This window comes from Neopelma chrysocephalum, unplaced genomic scaffold, assembly GCF_003984885.1.
Source record: "Neopelma chrysocephalum unplaced genomic scaffold, ASM398488v2 Primary Assembly neopelma1_71, whole genome shotgun sequence".
NCBI lineage: Eukaryota > Metazoa > Chordata > Aves > Passeriformes > Pipridae > Neopelma > Neopelma chrysocephalum.
The window spans coordinates 13,583,945-13,601,406 of NW_020897731.1; the positions used below are offsets into that span (position 1 = coordinate 13,583,945).

At 35.4% G+C, this 17,462-nt stretch overlaps 1 protein-coding gene across 1 annotated transcript in view; it reads right to left on the minus strand.

Annotated features, from left to right (window-relative positions):
* Positions 1 to 17,462, minus strand: part of ARAP2 (ArfGAP with RhoGAP domain, ankyrin repeat and PH domain 2) — a 120,285-nt gene that overhangs the window by 23,918 nt on the left and 78,905 nt on the right. Inside the window, exons 22-27 of the mRNA XM_027686640.1 lie at positions 15,575 to 15,787; positions 13,416 to 13,521; positions 11,279 to 11,426; positions 10,500 to 10,568; positions 4,104 to 4,178; positions 3,015 to 3,132 (exon numbers count right to left, since the gene is read on the minus strand). Coding sequence (XP_027542441.1) covers positions 3,015 to 3,132; positions 4,104 to 4,178; positions 10,500 to 10,568; positions 11,279 to 11,426; positions 13,416 to 13,521; positions 15,575 to 15,787 — 729 coding nt within the window. The remainder of the gene's footprint in view (positions 1 to 3,014; positions 3,133 to 4,103; positions 4,179 to 10,499; positions 10,569 to 11,278; positions 11,427 to 13,415; positions 13,522 to 15,574; positions 15,788 to 17,462) is intronic.

Consider the following 17,462-nt stretch of genomic DNA (forward strand, 5'->3'; position numbering starts at 1 on the left):
CTACTGCTATTTTGGGATGCAAAAAAACCTACCCTACCTGCAGACTTGTGATACCACCTATATAAAGATTTTATTATTCTGACATGACACCAAAACAGCCTAACAAAAATACCATTCTGTAGACAGTGGCTCAAACCCTATTTTATAACACCAATTCTTCTAGTCCTTTTGTTTTAAATGATCAAACTTCTAAAATTTTCTTTGGATTTTTGCGAAACTGTGAATGCTGACGTGATAGAGCTAAAACAACTTGATGCCTTTGTACAAGAGAGAAAATCCACTTTAAGGAGACTTTACAAATCAAATGCAGGAGACTGGCAAATCATTACATCTTCCTAGAACACCAGCTCTCCCACAGTAAACACCTACTGTTTTATTTATAGTTATATTTAAGACCATCTGTCATCATGGATTACATGGCACATAAATCATCATGCTGAAAACCATTACCTATTTTACTGGTAACACACCTCATTTACAAACTATTCATCAATCACCTATTACTAAAAACAATATGCACCCTATTTTGTAAAAGCATATGGTATTGAATATTCTGCATTAAGCTAGATAAAATCATCAATTATTGCAGCTTTTCTGTATGCAAATAAATTAATTTTTAATATTGCAGTTTTAGTATTTTGAACAGCAAGCAGTCAATACATACATCCAATTACCCTTTCTTTCACTTAGGCCATCATATGCTGGTAAATATCTGGAATTAGTCATCTTCACCTTAAACAACATCAACTATCAGTAGAAAATTACTTTCTAGAATATATAATTCTAATTTTCTTGCCTTCTCAGGGTTTGTTTTCAGGACTGTGTATCTTAAAAAGTAAAATAAGTCTTATAAAATTTCAGGATTGAGTGCAACAAATGGAATACCACCACACACCAGACAGGTACCAGACCATGGCAGGAACAAAAGCAGACAAATATTTTTTATCAGAAAGGCACTGTGATTATTTGTATATATTTGAAACAAATATGTAATTTTGTTTCTGTCATTGCGTATCAGAATTTCAACTCTCTTGTAAATGCCTCAAGTTACATAATATTCAATAGTGTTTGTTAAATGACACTAGTAGAATCAACTTGCAGCAGCAAGACTCGAATAGCCGTTTAGTTCTTTAGTGTCACATTTGGACCAAAGACTGCATAGAACTATTTTTCTCTGTGTTCCAGCCCTTTGAAAACCCACTAGATTCAGCCAGAGCACCTCAGGAGTATTGATGAGTGTCTCTTACTACAGGCATTATTTTTATTTTTAAACGATAATTTGCTTGTTCTCATGCATTGAATCTTCCAGAAAGGGATCCATGAAGAAGACATTTCTTTAACACTGTCTCTATGACTGACAGATTATGAATTAGGAGGTACTTTAGTTTGCTTTTTGCTTGGTTGTTTTGGGTTTAAAACACTCGTGTGCCATTTCTAATTTGTGTTTGTGACTTGTTTCAATAGGAAACACTCTAATATCTGGACTGTATTTATTGACCTATGTAGTGCCTTAGTGTCTCACTCTGAGCTTCATTTTGCCATTTGTCAATAGTCATTAGCTCAGACAACATTTCTATCCCACACAAAAATACTAGTTGTTGTACTGAAATACCTCAAGAAGCTGTTGCGGGGTCTATCTTTTTACTTACTTCTATGTTCCCTTGGCCATATCTAGTTTAGTTTTCATTTGCCTGTGTTATATATCAAGTTTAAGACAATAAAATTCCCTCTTCAATTTTTTCCAACGCTAAGAGAAAAGAAATAGGATTTCTAGTGTACTTGTAGGAATTATCAGTACTCTTCTAAAGATAACAGATGCTAGCATTCTTAGTCAGTTGTCACCCACATTCATGAATCTGGAAATGAACTCTACATTACAACTCTATACAGCATCACCAACAGACTGCAAGATGTGAACGGCTCAAGATTACTTATTTTAAGTTAAAAAAGAGAATACACTTCCATTCTCATTATTGATACTGCCAAGGTCAAGACTGAGTATATAAGTAATTATATACTTATATAGTATAAAAGAGATTATTGTAGGCACATCTGAAAATCAAGTGCAACAAAACTATTCAAACAATATTGGAACATTTAGTAAACTTACTTTTTTCCAATTGCTTATACTTTTTTTTCCTTAACTTGAAAATAAGTATCTTCACTACAGAAATAAACTAGTCCACAGTCTCCTTCTGTACCATAACAGTAAGAACAGCAACTTACTATGAAATGCAAATAAACATTGCATATTTCTGTCCCCATGTATTCCAAAAATCGGATTACATTAGTGAGTATTCATCAAAATACATTTTAATTTAAAAAATTCCTATTACTCTACATTATTTTAAATATCTCTAATAATAAAATGCTCCAGTATGTTACACATGCTCCAGCATGTATAAAGCACTCCCAATGTTAAAATCTCTTTACACTTCATTAATATTGTGACCATGTGACATTTGCTTCTGTTGGCAGCAGAATCATATTTCAGATAATTTTTTCAAGAATCTGCTAGATACATCCTAATGCCACTTGCCATAAACACAGGATTACACACTTTATGTCTCCTTTTTCATCTACATACATAAAATAATTGACTAAATAATATAAAAAAGGTTCTTTCGCCTAAGTATTACATGTACCTTCTCATTTCATTTTTTGAAAAGCATTATTCCTTATAAAATCAAGTGCTGACATTCTAATGAAAATATTTTTCTTCTTTAAGACTTATTAGTAAGACCCACTTTTCTATAGCTGATGATTAATGAACTGCGAAGCACTGTAATATAAAGAACATCTTTTCAGCTCCCAATTTATAAGCAATTTACAAAAATTCATCACATTACTTCTGGCAAAGTGTAGAAAGAAATCATGCAGACACCACAGCCACCAAATGTAAAACACTGGCATGAAGGTTAATATTTTTTTACCATAAAGTCTTTAACTAAGCTTTTGATGATGTTAAAATAACAAAAGTTGATTAAACTTGCATAAATTTTAATGTCACCAACCAAGTTCTCCATTTTCAAGTACTTCAAAAGCAGCCCAGATATCATCTTTGTTGGGAATAATGTTTTTGATTCCTAAAACATCATTAGTTAATTCCTCTGCTTCCATCAAAGGTGATACCTGTAATACAAAATGACTCAGTTTATATTTCAATTACTGATTTCTGATTCATTTTTTCCTCCCTGCAATTGCCTTAAAAAAAAAAAAAAGCAGTGGTAGATTATATGTTGGAAATCCATAAATTATTCATCAGACTCCAACATGCTTTCCTTATTTTGTTCCATGAGACTGAAGGTCGTAACTTGAAATTCCCTTTCTCTACCACTGAAAAATTTGGAAAAAAATAAAGCCTTGGTATGTTTTCTTGGGTGTGGGAAGGTAAATATTACAGAAGCACCATTTTTTTTTAATCTTAGCAATGCATATTCCCATTTTTAATCCAATTTTAAAAAGCATGTGCATATGTGTATCTATGTATACCACCTACCCCATATATATACAAGCACAAGTGTTTGAGAGTTATATGCTGAATGGAACCAAAACAAAACAAAGCCAGAGAGGTGTAACAAAAAATAATAGAGCACTATTACGTGGAGATGAGAATATTTAAAATACACTATCCAATAGATGGCTGAAAAATCTCAATTATTGTTAGTAACAAGCTTTGGTTTCTTAACACTCAAGGCATGCAGAAATGCAAAGCCACAGGCAAAAAGAAAAATCAGGAAGAACATCATTTAAATGGCCTATACTATTAAATAAAACCAACATTCATTGAGTACTTGTTAATGTTCTTGTGTGTTGCACCCATAGAGTTGCAACAATTTATACCACTGTATACTACAGTAAAATAAAAGGACATCTACCCTTTAAAACTGTATCATAATATTTTCCTTAAAAATGCATAATAACCAGTCTTTACATAATTTAAGCAACATAGCAAGGTCTAAAAAAACATTTAAAATAATAGTGATAAACATAAATGCACACTTTGTTGTGAAATTATATAAAAAAGATGTATTAAAATAAATTGATACACTTCATGAGTAAGTGCCTCCTAAAAAATCCCTGTATCATTTTCATACACTAACCCTGATGATAATACCACAGTCTGGCTCCTTTCTTTCCACGTAAACTTCAATAAGCAAATCTCCAGCCTGGGAAACCTAAAACAAAATAATTAAAAAGAAAATCAGACTGTCTTAAAAGCATTAGAAATATTCTTTTAAATAGGGAAAGTACAACTATAATCTAGTAGATGTGCTAGAACCTAATGAAGTCAAACTCTTTTTCCACCCACTTATTTACAACAGTAGTACAAATGTTGACTATAATGGGAAAACCTGCACTATATTCACTTTTATTTGACTAGTGTAAGGAAAAAAATACCTCTTCACAGGTTCAGGAGGAAAATCCTAACCCTGACTAAATCCAACAGAACTACGTCAAACAAAATGAGCACACTTTACAATTATACATTCAAGTAAGAACAGGAAAACTAAGGGAGACATGAAGTAAGTGGAAATTTTAGATTTATATTTAAGACTTAGAAGCCTAAGACATAAGTGTACCTTAGTATCTTAAACTGACAGAACCATAACTCTTATTTAAAGGTTACTCAAGCTTACTTCAGAACCAAAACAGATGATTACAATTTAAAACCATGAAAAAAGGACTGTAACCCTAAAATGACTTAGCTATAAATGAGAGGAAAAATTACAAATAACAGAATATTTCAGCCATATACCCATGTGTACATATTCAGAAAATCAAAATTCATTACTACAAATACTACGTTTATGATTCTTAATCACAATGAAAACCTGCCATTTTGTAATTAAAGAAGGAATCAAAACAAATGTTCTTTATATAAACCTCTGTCAAATTTGTTGGAGAGATATCTAAACTATATGTACAATGCTAACATGGAATAATTAGATAAAGCAAAATGTATGACATAATTGTACCCTTTAATTAATAAGCCAATATAAAGAATTAAAAATCAAATTAACACTAAGAATAACAATTTGTGTTTTTATTTTGAGAAAAGTATTGATAGTGATGCTACGTATCTATATATTACTACAAAGAGAGGAAGAGGTTAAAAAAAGTATAGAGACACATATACATATATATATAACCAGTCAAGCCTTGTGATACATTTTGACTAATTCACAGAAGCTAAAGCTACATTTTTATAGAAAAATAAATGGCAGTGCTGAATTTTAAACAAGATTAACATTCTGAAGAACAGTAGCTTCTAAGTTAGTTTAGCCTCTGAGAATAGAAAACTAATGGAAACGTTTGTGATGAAAAACATTACAAAGCTACTTTGAAGAAAGTTGCTTAATTATAGTGGCACGGACTCAGAAAAGCTCATTTAGTTGTAAAATTTGCTTTTCAGATGATATTACAGAAAAAGGTTAGAAATAAGAATGAAGCTGACACATGATTTCCACTGGGCTCATGTAAACAACCGTATGGAGAGAAAATGTGATGTAAATTACAGCAACAGCTGGCATAAGTATATGGTGGACGGAGAATAAAGAGTGGCTAATGAAGTGCCACCTGGAACAGAACTTCAGTGACATTTCAGACATGTGAACTTCCAGTCCTTCAGCAGAAATTCAGTACAGTTTTTCTTCTCTGAACACTGCATCACCAGAGGTAATACTACTGTGGTAACCTGTATATTCCAATGTATTAAATATACACATCACTGATTTTTCCACAAATATGCACACATTTTGAATGCAATAATGTCAGATTATCAGTTGTTAAATGTAAAGAATTCTTACAATTCTTAATTGTAGCGGCTTGAGGTCTAAGTTGCCAAATACCCATTATGCTTACATGATTACAATGATGCTGTTATGTCATTCGGTTGCATCATGTCATCAGTTCTATCAGTAATTGGAAACCTGCAGAAAACTGCTGGGGCAAACTGATGAGACTGGTCGAGCAAGAACATGTGCTGAGCCACCTCATCTCGAGCTACCTGGCTTGAGCACAACTTAACAATGGCACAGGTATTGTAGAGGCCTCACAGCCCAATGCCTCAGTGAAGCACACATGAGCAACCACATCTCTGTATGGAGATGTTAGCCTCACTCCCCTTTAACCATGCATAACTGGATAAACTTGGTCCTTTAAGGAGGAGATGATGTGTGGTTTTAACATGCTCCAGGCAAAGGTCAGATGGCCTTTACTGCTGCCTCAGCTGTGTGGAGGACGAAGTGATGGTGAAGTGTCATGGTTCTCTTCTGCCTTTGATTCAACCACGGGTCTTAGCCTGACCAAAGGTAACCACAACCTTCATTATGTCTTGTTTACATATGAAAAAATACACCCACCAATATGAAAATGAGAAAGTGGCTGCCCCGCCATCCATGACCGCAGCAACAGGTAACCAGTTATATTTTACTATAGTCCCATGTCCACTTCTCCTAAAGGTACAAATTTGATATCTGGAATCCTCCGTCTTAGAGGACAAGAGCACAACCCCTCTTCAGGGACAAGTCAAAAAGTTTGCTCCTCTCTCCTCCCCAAAGCAGGGATGCCCCTTTGGTAAGATCTGTGCCTCCAAATATTTTGGAGCATACCCGGGTGGCTCTAAGCCTAAATAATGGTAAATTCAAGTTTAGTGCAAAGCTGAATTTGTTAATTTACCTTAAATTGCTAACTTAGCTTAGTTAGTTAGTTGCTAGCTTTAGTATATTTAGTGCTGATGTAGTAAGTGCATTTATCAACAGCAATTTCTGTATTTCTGTTGTTTCAATAAACCACAAAATTCATGAATCTGTAATCATGAAAGTTCCAAGCCTGGTAAAATGTAAAGTGTATCCATCCCTAAAATCTAGTCTTCTGAAATTATGATTAATATGCACTATATACTCATGACAGAAGTTATAATTGTAAAATATAACAATGATGAAGGTCAGTCTTTTTTCATTAGTCCAGGTCTGATCTAACATATTCCCTCAGCAAAACCTACTGACAACACCGTGCATATTTAGAGATATGTAGAATTCTTCTAGAGAAACAGTTATACATAAAATCTCTAAACAACCTTCTAACCACATAGCAGAATCAGTGGGCTGCAGGCAGTAAAAACTTTGAAATAATATGAAGCACTTCCTTCTGCACTGCAGAGATACTAGGCATTAGACATCGATGCATTTCACATGTGCATATGAAGTTTCAGGAAACTGTGCTTTTAAATGAAACACTAGTTACATTAATCATCTGCTACAAAAAAAACCCCAAAAAACCCAAAAACCATAAAATCAAAACCAAAACAAACAACCAAAACCTACCAACCAACCAAACAAACAAAACCAAACAAGCAAACAAAACCAAACAAGCAAACAAACAAAACCAAACAACCAAAACTAACAAAACAAAAACCAAATCCAAAAAAAACCCCAAAAAAACCCAGAAAATGTTCCACAGTTTAATTCAGAGGGGAAAAATGTTCATAGTTACAATCAAATTGCCACAAATGACAGTCAGGCTCTTGAGGACTCCATTCCTTAGTTTTTATTTCAAGGGTAACAGGTTGACACAACAGAAAGAACACAGTCCTAATCCTTAAAAGCAGTTCAAACTTCAATTTATTAACCAATAAAAGGTAGACATTTTATTCCAACGCCCATCACTTGTTTAGAAAGCTAAAAAGAAAAATGCCATTATCTCTGGGGCAAGTGCTCTGTAGTGGTTTGAGCCAGATTTTCCCCCTGAAACTAAGAAAAGTGGTAACCCCCAGGGGGTGGTGACCCTTGGGGTTTGACCCAATCAGTGCTCCTGCAAAATATAAACATATCTCTCTGGACCGGAAGAGAAGCAGTGGTACTTGTTAGAAGAAGGGTGGCCATGTTGTAGAGGCCACGAGGAGCCAGGGCAGAAGCCCTGGGGGCTTTGCCCCCCCCTCCAGCCCCCGGTTGGGGGGCTGCAGGGACTCGGAACAGTGTTAAGCTGGACTGAGTGCCTGTGGCTAGGAGCTGGGGGAGTTTTCTCCCCGGTAGGCAGCAGTGAGAGACGCCGGGAGCGGCGACGGAGCAGCAGTGGACGGAGGAGAGCAGTGGCAAAGAGCCAACTGATAAGGACCGAAGTAAGCAGCAGAAGCCGGCATGCAGCCTAGGCAGACAGAGAGCTGTCTAAAGGAAAGGAAAAGTTGCAGCAGGAAGGGAACTGAGACCACTGCAGAGACAGAGTTTCGGGGGTAAGAACTGGACAAACCAAAACCCCCAAACTCCCCTGGAGACTCCTCTGATGAGAGAGGAGGATGATTGGACTCACTTGAAGAGTCTTGGAGTGCAGTATGCACTGCTGAGAGGAGCTAGGAAGCTCATGGCCTCCTGAGAGCTAAAGCCAGGATGGCCAAAGGAATGTGTGTGTGTGGGGTGACCTTGGCCCCCCCCCCCCACTGCTGCCAGGCTTCAGAGAAGCTGGCAGCCATCTTTGAGTCAGAGCATGGGAGCTCTGTGAAGGGGCTTGATTTCCCCTGAAGATACCAGACTGTCACGAAGACCCCTGTGCTTCGTGATATGACCGTGGTGACGCAACCGTGTTTGGGGTTAAGCAGCCCATGGAAAGCCCCCTTGTTTGGCGTCGAGGGGCCGAGAGAGGCTTTGAGGCCTCCCTCGTGTGTGCTGGCAGAGAGCCAGCAACTGCTTCTGCTGATGGAAGAGAAGAAGAGAGCCTGCTGCCTAGAGAGACCTGCTGCTGAGAGACTGGAAGGGGTCTTTTCTTCTTCTCTCCTGGACTTTTATTTGGAGGGAGAAGAGATTTGGCCCATTGTAAATATTATTGTCATGGTAGAGATAGATATAGAGTTAAGATTATATGTAATGTATTATAGTATAAGTACTTATTTATTTGTACAGTCCAGTAATATATTCCTTTCCCCCATATTGAGTCTTGTGTGTTTGTCTGGAAAACCCATCTCACGTGGGGTTGAGATGTGGGAGGGGGGTTAGGAATCAGAATTGGATTTTGGGCCTTTTTCAAACCATGACATGCTCCCAAACAACTTACGGTCTTCTCAGGTCATTTGCTATCTAGTGGCTCTTTTCCCAGGGAATGCCATACAGCAGAGACACCAATGATTCGATAAGGTCCAAAAATATTTTCTAACTCAAATTCAGCATTTTATGATTTCTTCAAATACAGTATTAATTAAGAATAATTAATTAAATCCAGCAGCTCAATTACTATTATCTGGGGGATTTTTTGGCTATCTTTTTATGTGGCTATTTATTGGCAGATACTTCCATTCTGCAAGACAGACATTAGAAATAAACTTCAAATTATTTCTCAGTAACTTGGTCATTCCCCACCAGACAAAGCAGGAAACGGACATTCTAATACGCACATTGACAGAGAGCCATTACGGTAAGAGGGCTTCACGCAACTACAACCCAGCCAATAAGGGAATATGAGCTAAAAGAACAATTCCAGACAGCAATTCACAGAACATGCAATTTCAACATGTATTTCCAAGACCCCGTCTTCTTAATTATGGCTTACAAGGTACCACGAAACTGTTGCTGGAAGCAGGAAGGCAGCCAACAGAGAAAGCATTACAGATGTTCTCTGCTAGCTTTCTATCCTTTTCTACCACCCTATAAACTCCAAAATCACTAAAAGCTTCTCCTCCACTACTTTAGATTTCTGTAAAAGCTTTTAAGCTCCCTACATCTCTTTTTACCTCTCTTAGTTCATCCATCTTGGTAGTATTACAAAGCTCGGTGATTTTTGCTATAATTAGCATTGGACAGAAATACCATTCAGACAGTGAAACATGGTATCACTTTGCTGTTTTTTACAACCCTGAAATTATTCAAAAGTTGTTACAAGTAAAACTGGAACTTAAGATGACAATAAGTGGCATAAGATCTCCCATTTTCTTATATTGTATCCTAAAGTTCACTGTTTGACTGTCAGCACGTGTCTGAAGCTTATCCAAATAATATTTGTGCCTTGGGGTTCTAGAAACGGTCACAAAACAGGATGCGACTGAAGATTCAGATGCTTTAAACTCAAAGTGATGGTGTAACTCTAATAAAGAGAGACCAAGTATACCCAAAGTTCATGAAATAATAAAAGCTAATACACATTTGAAGGTATTTAATATACATGTTTAAAATAAAAAAAAAAATAGAGAGGACATCACTCTTGCACTTGCAAATGTTGACTATTTCTTTCTAATACAATTTATGAAGCATAGTAAAAGCATGTAAGTTAACCTGTAAGCTTGGGTCAGAACATAATTCCACAAGATGCTCTACACAGAACTGTTTTACTTTATCAGCTTATGCCTCCTCTTTCATTTCAGTTTATGTCCCTCACCTCTGTAGTTAACAACACTGATCACGACACAAACTTACAAATTTACTTTTAGAAATCTAGGTATAAAAAAAACCCTGTAAACAACCAAATGGTCTTTGTTGAAATTATTCTCACACCAATTGATATTTGCCACTTACCTGAGTGTCTTTCCACTTGGTAATAAAGCTGTTCTCTATATCCATTTGTTTGACCTGGTCTTCATTTATCTGTTTAAAATTAATAGTTCTTGATCAATAAATAATAAATATTGTAACAATTATCAATACTGTCAATCATGTTCTTATAGAAGCAGTTATGCAAAATATTCTATCAGTCAGAAACAGCTCTTCATTGATGAGACTCATTATTACAAACTTGATGAAATAAATTTTAAAGCAGAGAGGAATCCATGAAAAACTGCCAAACAATGTTCGAGCGGCACAGTAAACTCTAAATCAAAATGCCTAATAGGAATTGCTGTGAGTAGTATCTTTTCTATCCCATTGAATTTAAGATTCTTTCTAGAACAAAGGAAAAAAACACATTGCAATCACAGCTCAGAAACTAAGAACACAAAATCCTTCCATGCTTCAGTTCTCATCAGGCCCATAAAATTTTATTAAAAGTATTATTTTTAATAGTCATAATCATAAAATTTTCTTAAATTTAATAAGCTGTTGATGGCAAGAAGAATGCGCACCATTTTGGAAAACAGTAGCTCACAGCATCCCATAAATAGTCTTTCCTACACAGATTAAGCTAGCTGGGAAATAAAATTTAAAGCAGGCCAAGAACAACATCCACTGAATTAAGAGTTCAAAAGCTCTGCAAATCCTCAGATCATTTAACTAATAGCAAGCTCATTTTAAAGAAGTTTCTATATTTTAGCATCTCTAACAACTGAGCAATTAGGATACTTTTACATAAAGATACCTACATGAAAAAGTTGCACGTAATTTTTAATTAGATCTTCAATTACATTGACTTCTTCACTAGTTTGGCCTTTAGTTTGAAATAAGCATGAGGAAAACACCATGGCTAAATTGTGAGGGTTCATATGATTAATTTCAGAACACTTCTGCACCCTGTTGAAGGAAAAATAAACATATTTAGAAGGTTTCATTGTTCCTTTAATTGTCTGAGGCAGCTTACAGAATACCGAATTCATTTCAAAAAGAATAACTCCCTAAATGAAATGAAAACATGTACTATTACTTATTTATTTTATATTTCTTTATATTCTTTATCTTTCACTACAGAAATGAAAACTTTCTAACTGCATTTCAAGTGATACAAAAATTATTTAGAGTTAAAAAGAATAAAACCAGAATACAATAGTTGAGTTGGAAGGGACTTACAACGATCATCTAGTCCAACTGCTTGATCACTTAAGGGCTCACCAAAAGTTAAGCATGTTGCTAAGGCCACTGTCCAAACACCTCTTAAACACTGAGAGGGCATCAACCATCCCTCTAAGAAGCCTGTTACAGTGTATGGCCAGCCCCTTGGTAAAGAAATGTCTCCCAGGGAGAAGTCTGAATCTCTCTGGACGCAGCTTTGAACCACTTCCATGCACACTATTACTGGATATGAGGGAGAAGAGACCAGCACTTTCCTCTCCACTTCCCCTTCTCAGGAAGAAGTACAGGGCAATGAGGTCACCCCTCAGCCTCCTTTTTTCTGAACTAGACAAGCCCAAAGTCCTCAGGTGATCCCCATAGGCCATTCCTTCCAGCCCTTTCACCAGCTTTGTTGCCTTCTCCTGATTACATTCAAATAACTGAACATCCTTAAATTGCAGATCACAGAAGTGCACACAGTACTCAGGTGAGGCCACACCAATGCTAAATACAGTTTCACTGTAATATGCAAAGAAGCAGATCTTACAAACTTATCATCTAAGATCAAACAAAATGTGGAAAGAAATTAGATCCTTAATTCCTATACTTATGGTAAAGTGTTCATATCAGTTCTGTTGTTTATATAATGTCTCCCTCAGAGGCAAACACTTTAAAGCATGGCAGAATTCTGGCTGTTATATGTGGGAAACCAAACAGGTGCTCAGCCTAGAAAGCCAGAGGCAGCTGCCCAGCTGCAGTTAGACTGTTTTTATCAATAATCAACATCGAAGAAAAACTGAAACTGTGTCAGAATAGGTTTTAGGCATCGGCAGTTATACACATGAATTCAAACTACTTTCAGAACAGATGCAACAGCATACTAATATCTCCAAACTGGATACGCTTAGAAATATCCTTAAACACAATACATACTATAATCTTTTTCCCAATAATGGTGCCAATTAATTTCATAATAATATAAATAGTTTTTAAATTACATCTGCTACGTACCTAGCTAGGTAACTTAATTTTTTAACACAATATTCTGTGAAGAGAATTTTCTACACATTCTCTACCCACTACAATTAACCAGAAATATAATTTGACTTGTTCAATAGATGATATAATACACTATAGACCAGTAATATTAACCATGACACCATAAAACCACCCAATCACATAGTTTTTATATATTTTCTGCCCCTTATTTGATCTTGGAAGAAGACATGTTCTTTGGTTCTTAAACAAGTTTGTATTTTGGATATTCTCTACCACTACCTACCTTGTAAAATGAAGCACTGATGAAAAACAGAAAGGGTAGGCAATTCTCAAAGTTATTATGTGCAAAAGGATTGTAGAGAAGGACATTTTCACTGAAAAAAAATCTTTTAATTTCAAGAACGATTTGCAACAATCCTCTGGAAGACTAGCTGACTGGAGTAAAATGAGATTGTATTAAGAAGCTACATCAAAAATTACCCTACTTAGACACATACACTCTCTCCCTGTAAGGCTGTTCTAATCCATGGATTTTTATAGATACCTTCTGCCAAAATTACAACCAAAGAAAAAACACATTATCAATTAAAGGGATTCAAATGTAATTAATTGTTGCAACTAGGTAAGCTTTTGTGATTACTGGTTAACGAAACAAGCCACATTCCATATATGGTAGAGTTATACTGAGAACACATTACAAGAATTTCTCTACTACAATGCATCATTTGCAATGACCTGTAAAGATGTTCAATTAAAGCAGCCAAAGTTGCTCTGTTGACTGGTGGAAGCGAATGAATAAAAGCTCCATACTTCCTCACACGTTCCTTTTCATTCTGTGTATCTGCCAGAAAATAATAATAATCATTGAGCATTAATAACAATGCACACCAAAACCCAACAGCAGTTCTCATTAACTATAACAACATCATCCAGTCCTTTAAAATTACTATTTACCCAACCAACCTCTACTTCATAAAGGCAGTGCTGACAACCTACTATTAAAAAAGTCTATTATTGTACACCAGTTCAGGGAAACAGCAACAAAGAGGGACAGTTCTATATTCAAGCACCATTTGCTACAGTTTAAGACTAAATCCCAGAATAGCAATTGCTTTTCCTTTCAAAGCATATTTAATCTGTAGCTTGTGCATGTACATGTGTGAGTGGATCTGTGTATGCACAAGGGCAAACATATTTCTAAGAGTTTCCAGAAACGAGAAAGGAAAAGACCTTTTCATATTTTAAATTTTTACTGGAAAAGTGTCTCAAGGCCCTAAATAGTTTGAAGACCACGTAGACAAGACTGATAAGAGGAGAGCAAAGGGGAAGGGTTGGTAAACAAGTTATACAAAGTTACACATAGCTGAACAATGGCATGGCCAATGACAGGAATTCCAGCCTTGGGAATGACAGTATCTGAGACACAGTCACAGCTCTCAAGTCTGCCTCCCTGTACTGCATAGATACTACAGAGCATACTCCTCCTCGAGACATAAGCAAAGTTAATCTCTTCTATCTCATCTCTTCCATTAGAAGAAAAAATAAACTAACAACAAAACAACATTTTAAAGGTCTTCTACTCTATCTTCCTAAGTGTTTTAGTCTTCCCACAAGTACTTTCAGTATCATTTAACTATAACAGGACAGGATTCTCTGCTGTAAAATTCTGAAGCAGAATTTTAGCCCCATGTGCATATCAGGAAGTGGAATCACTATAACATCATTAAAAAAAAGTTATCTTAAATCTAAACTATCACAGATTTTTCTGATTTCTGATGAGATGAATCTTGTGGTAAGTGAAAAAATTCTTAATAGTCTTTCCTCTAGTTTGCTCAAATTGAGGTTAAAGGTCAAAATGCATAATACTGATAATACCTGAATTTCCTGAACTTCTAGTGGTTCATAATAAAGCAATCTCCATATGTTTGAACTTAAACAAAATCAGATAGGAAAATGCTTTTTTTTAAAGACAAAACTCACCATACAGTAAGTATACCTATGTTTCCTGTGCATTCATGTAGAAATTAATGTTCTATCTTAGCTTTTCCTATGCATCTCTTATTGCTATGCATCAACTGCAATTTTATAGCACAGTTTCACAAGGAAACCATTTGTTTCTTGCACTTCGTAAATACTACAATATAGAAACAAATATAACTACAGCTATTTTGAAAGAACATTATAAAAATCATCACAATTTATGTAATGAATAACTGATTAATGTATTAGTAATCTCATAGTTCTGCTTCTAACCATACAGAGACACACATTCTTATGTTTTAAATACATCACAATCTCCAGGAACAGGAAGTCAGTTATATTTTCTTTCAAATTAAGTTTAACATTTCTAAGGAAAAAAACCCAAATGACATGTTACCAAGTTTACATTGCTAATATATGTAAATTTGTCTGAATGTTCATAAAAACTATAGAAAAAATTTAGGCAGCAAGACTGTCATTTAACTATCAAGCAGATGATAGCATCAGTATTTTGCCATTTTTAACTACATATGGTCAAAAGACAGAGTACATGCTTTTCTCCTACTCTAACATGTCTCTATTTCTTGAATTCTATCTTAAATGCTTCTATAACATGTAAATCATCACTTTTTACTTTGTCTGATCCAACTCTGACATAGGACAATATTGGTCTACTGTTTACAACTTATTGTCAGGTAAACATTGCTATTTGTTATTACTATTTTCTCTTAAAGGCAATAAAATTTTCTCTGTTGCAGCTATGCTTTAAATATTTTTTTTCCTCACTACAATTACAGGGCCGATTATCAAATAGCATAGTGGACACAGGGCAAGTAACTAACAATCCCCCTGAAATTTGATACTGAAATTGTACATACAACCTTTTTTGTATTGAGTGTTGTTGAATACATTACCTAATGCAGAGATCCAGAATGGGTAAAGTTCTTTAGTGAGAAGTGCATCATCTATTTGAGAAAGAAAACTTTTCAGTACATCAGTCACATCTTCAAGCTGATGTTTTCCTGCTCTTAGCTTAACACTCCTTGCATCTTTTTTGAAGCTTTCCAGCAGTTCAGACACATTGGAAGAGTCACCATTCTTAAGGTAGATCTGCTTACTACCTAAACCTAAGGTACAGAAATACACGATAGAAAAATAAGTGAATCTAAAATCAAGTATTCTTTTAAAAATTCCGAACATCATTATAGGAAAAGCATATGTGGGTGCCAAACACGTTGTACTTCCTACCAAAATCACTCTGACCTTTTGCACATACTTACTTCGTTAGTAAAAACTCTACCAAGTCTGCTTACACCCAACTAGATCTCTTTGCAAAAATACACATAATAATATTAAGCAAGCCTGAGATCACAATTTCAGGAGTACTTTAGAGGAAATTCAAATCCCCAAATATCCTCAGGACTTCCTAAAACAGTACTTTCAAAAGGCACAGTAAAGAAAAGAAGTTTTGATGATCGGTATTGTATTACACATAAAACACAGCTGCTTTCATGAGCAAAACTCCCATTATTTTATTACCCTATTGATGAACTCAGCTTAGGACGCAAAGTATTATTACATTCATCCAATCTGAAACATTTTATTCTTTAAAGCCTCAAGCTTAGTAGAAAGTATTCCTTTTTTCTGATTTTTCTCACATTCTGGAAGACATCAGGCAGCCACTATTCTTGTATTTAACAACTTAAACCACCGAAGTCAACTTCAAAGAAAATTTATAGTCTAAAACAAAGTCAAGGCTACCGTCAATCATTGCACATGAGAATAGTCAAAACTTTTGAATTTTAAACCTCGTGTAAGTTTTTCACAGATGTGCAGTCCTATTTCTCTTTGTAGAGGTGTTTCTGTATTCACATTTCTTGAAAGAGACCAGTACTTTACATAAAACCCTGCTTTTCTCATGTACCTGCCAAATTAAGTATTCTGTCAAAACCTATGAAATCATGTCTTATGTTCTTAGAATTCACCTTTCTTGTAATGCCCACAAGCACTTCCATTTGATATTGCCTTTGTGTTGTTACTGCCAGGAACAGCCATGGAACCCAATTGCATCTGTCTTCTGTGGACTACAACTAAAGACAAAACCTCTACAATGGTGACAAAAGAAAATATGTATATATGCAAGTAATGCATACAAATTATTCCTTCAGATTTCAAATGAGCAGTTTAACACCCAGTAATGCTGATCCTGAAAAAAACTATTTTTAATAAAGATCTGACTTATTTAAGACATTAGGAAATTGAATTTTAATTTAGAATACAGAAGTTGTTCTAAGTGGTAGACAAAATTACCCTGCTTTAAAAACATGTCAGTGCATGAAATGGTGTAAACTATACTTGGAATAATTCCTATTACTAATGATTACAAAATAATTTAACAAAAACATTTATCTTAGTTTTAGGCAATAGTTGTAACCCCAACACAACTATTTACCATAATGCAGTGTTGCCACATTCAGAGGCTATTTAGTTAAACTTCAACCGCTCAAATATAAATTAGGGGCTCTCACACTGACAGAGGTATTTATCCCAAAGACAGATTGGTACAGGGTTGATATGTATTTAGCATTTCAGAAGAAAACTGATGAATTTGCAGTAGTAAAAGGACACAAACATCATCTGTGTATGACCTAATGCTATGGAAAATTATGCTGGCAAAATTTACCTGAACAAATGGTAACTGACTATACATCCTTAGGCTGAAGAAACACTGAAAACCCAGCAGCCTAAGACTGAACCAACTCCGTGGTTAATACCAGTTTCCCAGAAAATGTGCTGACCAGT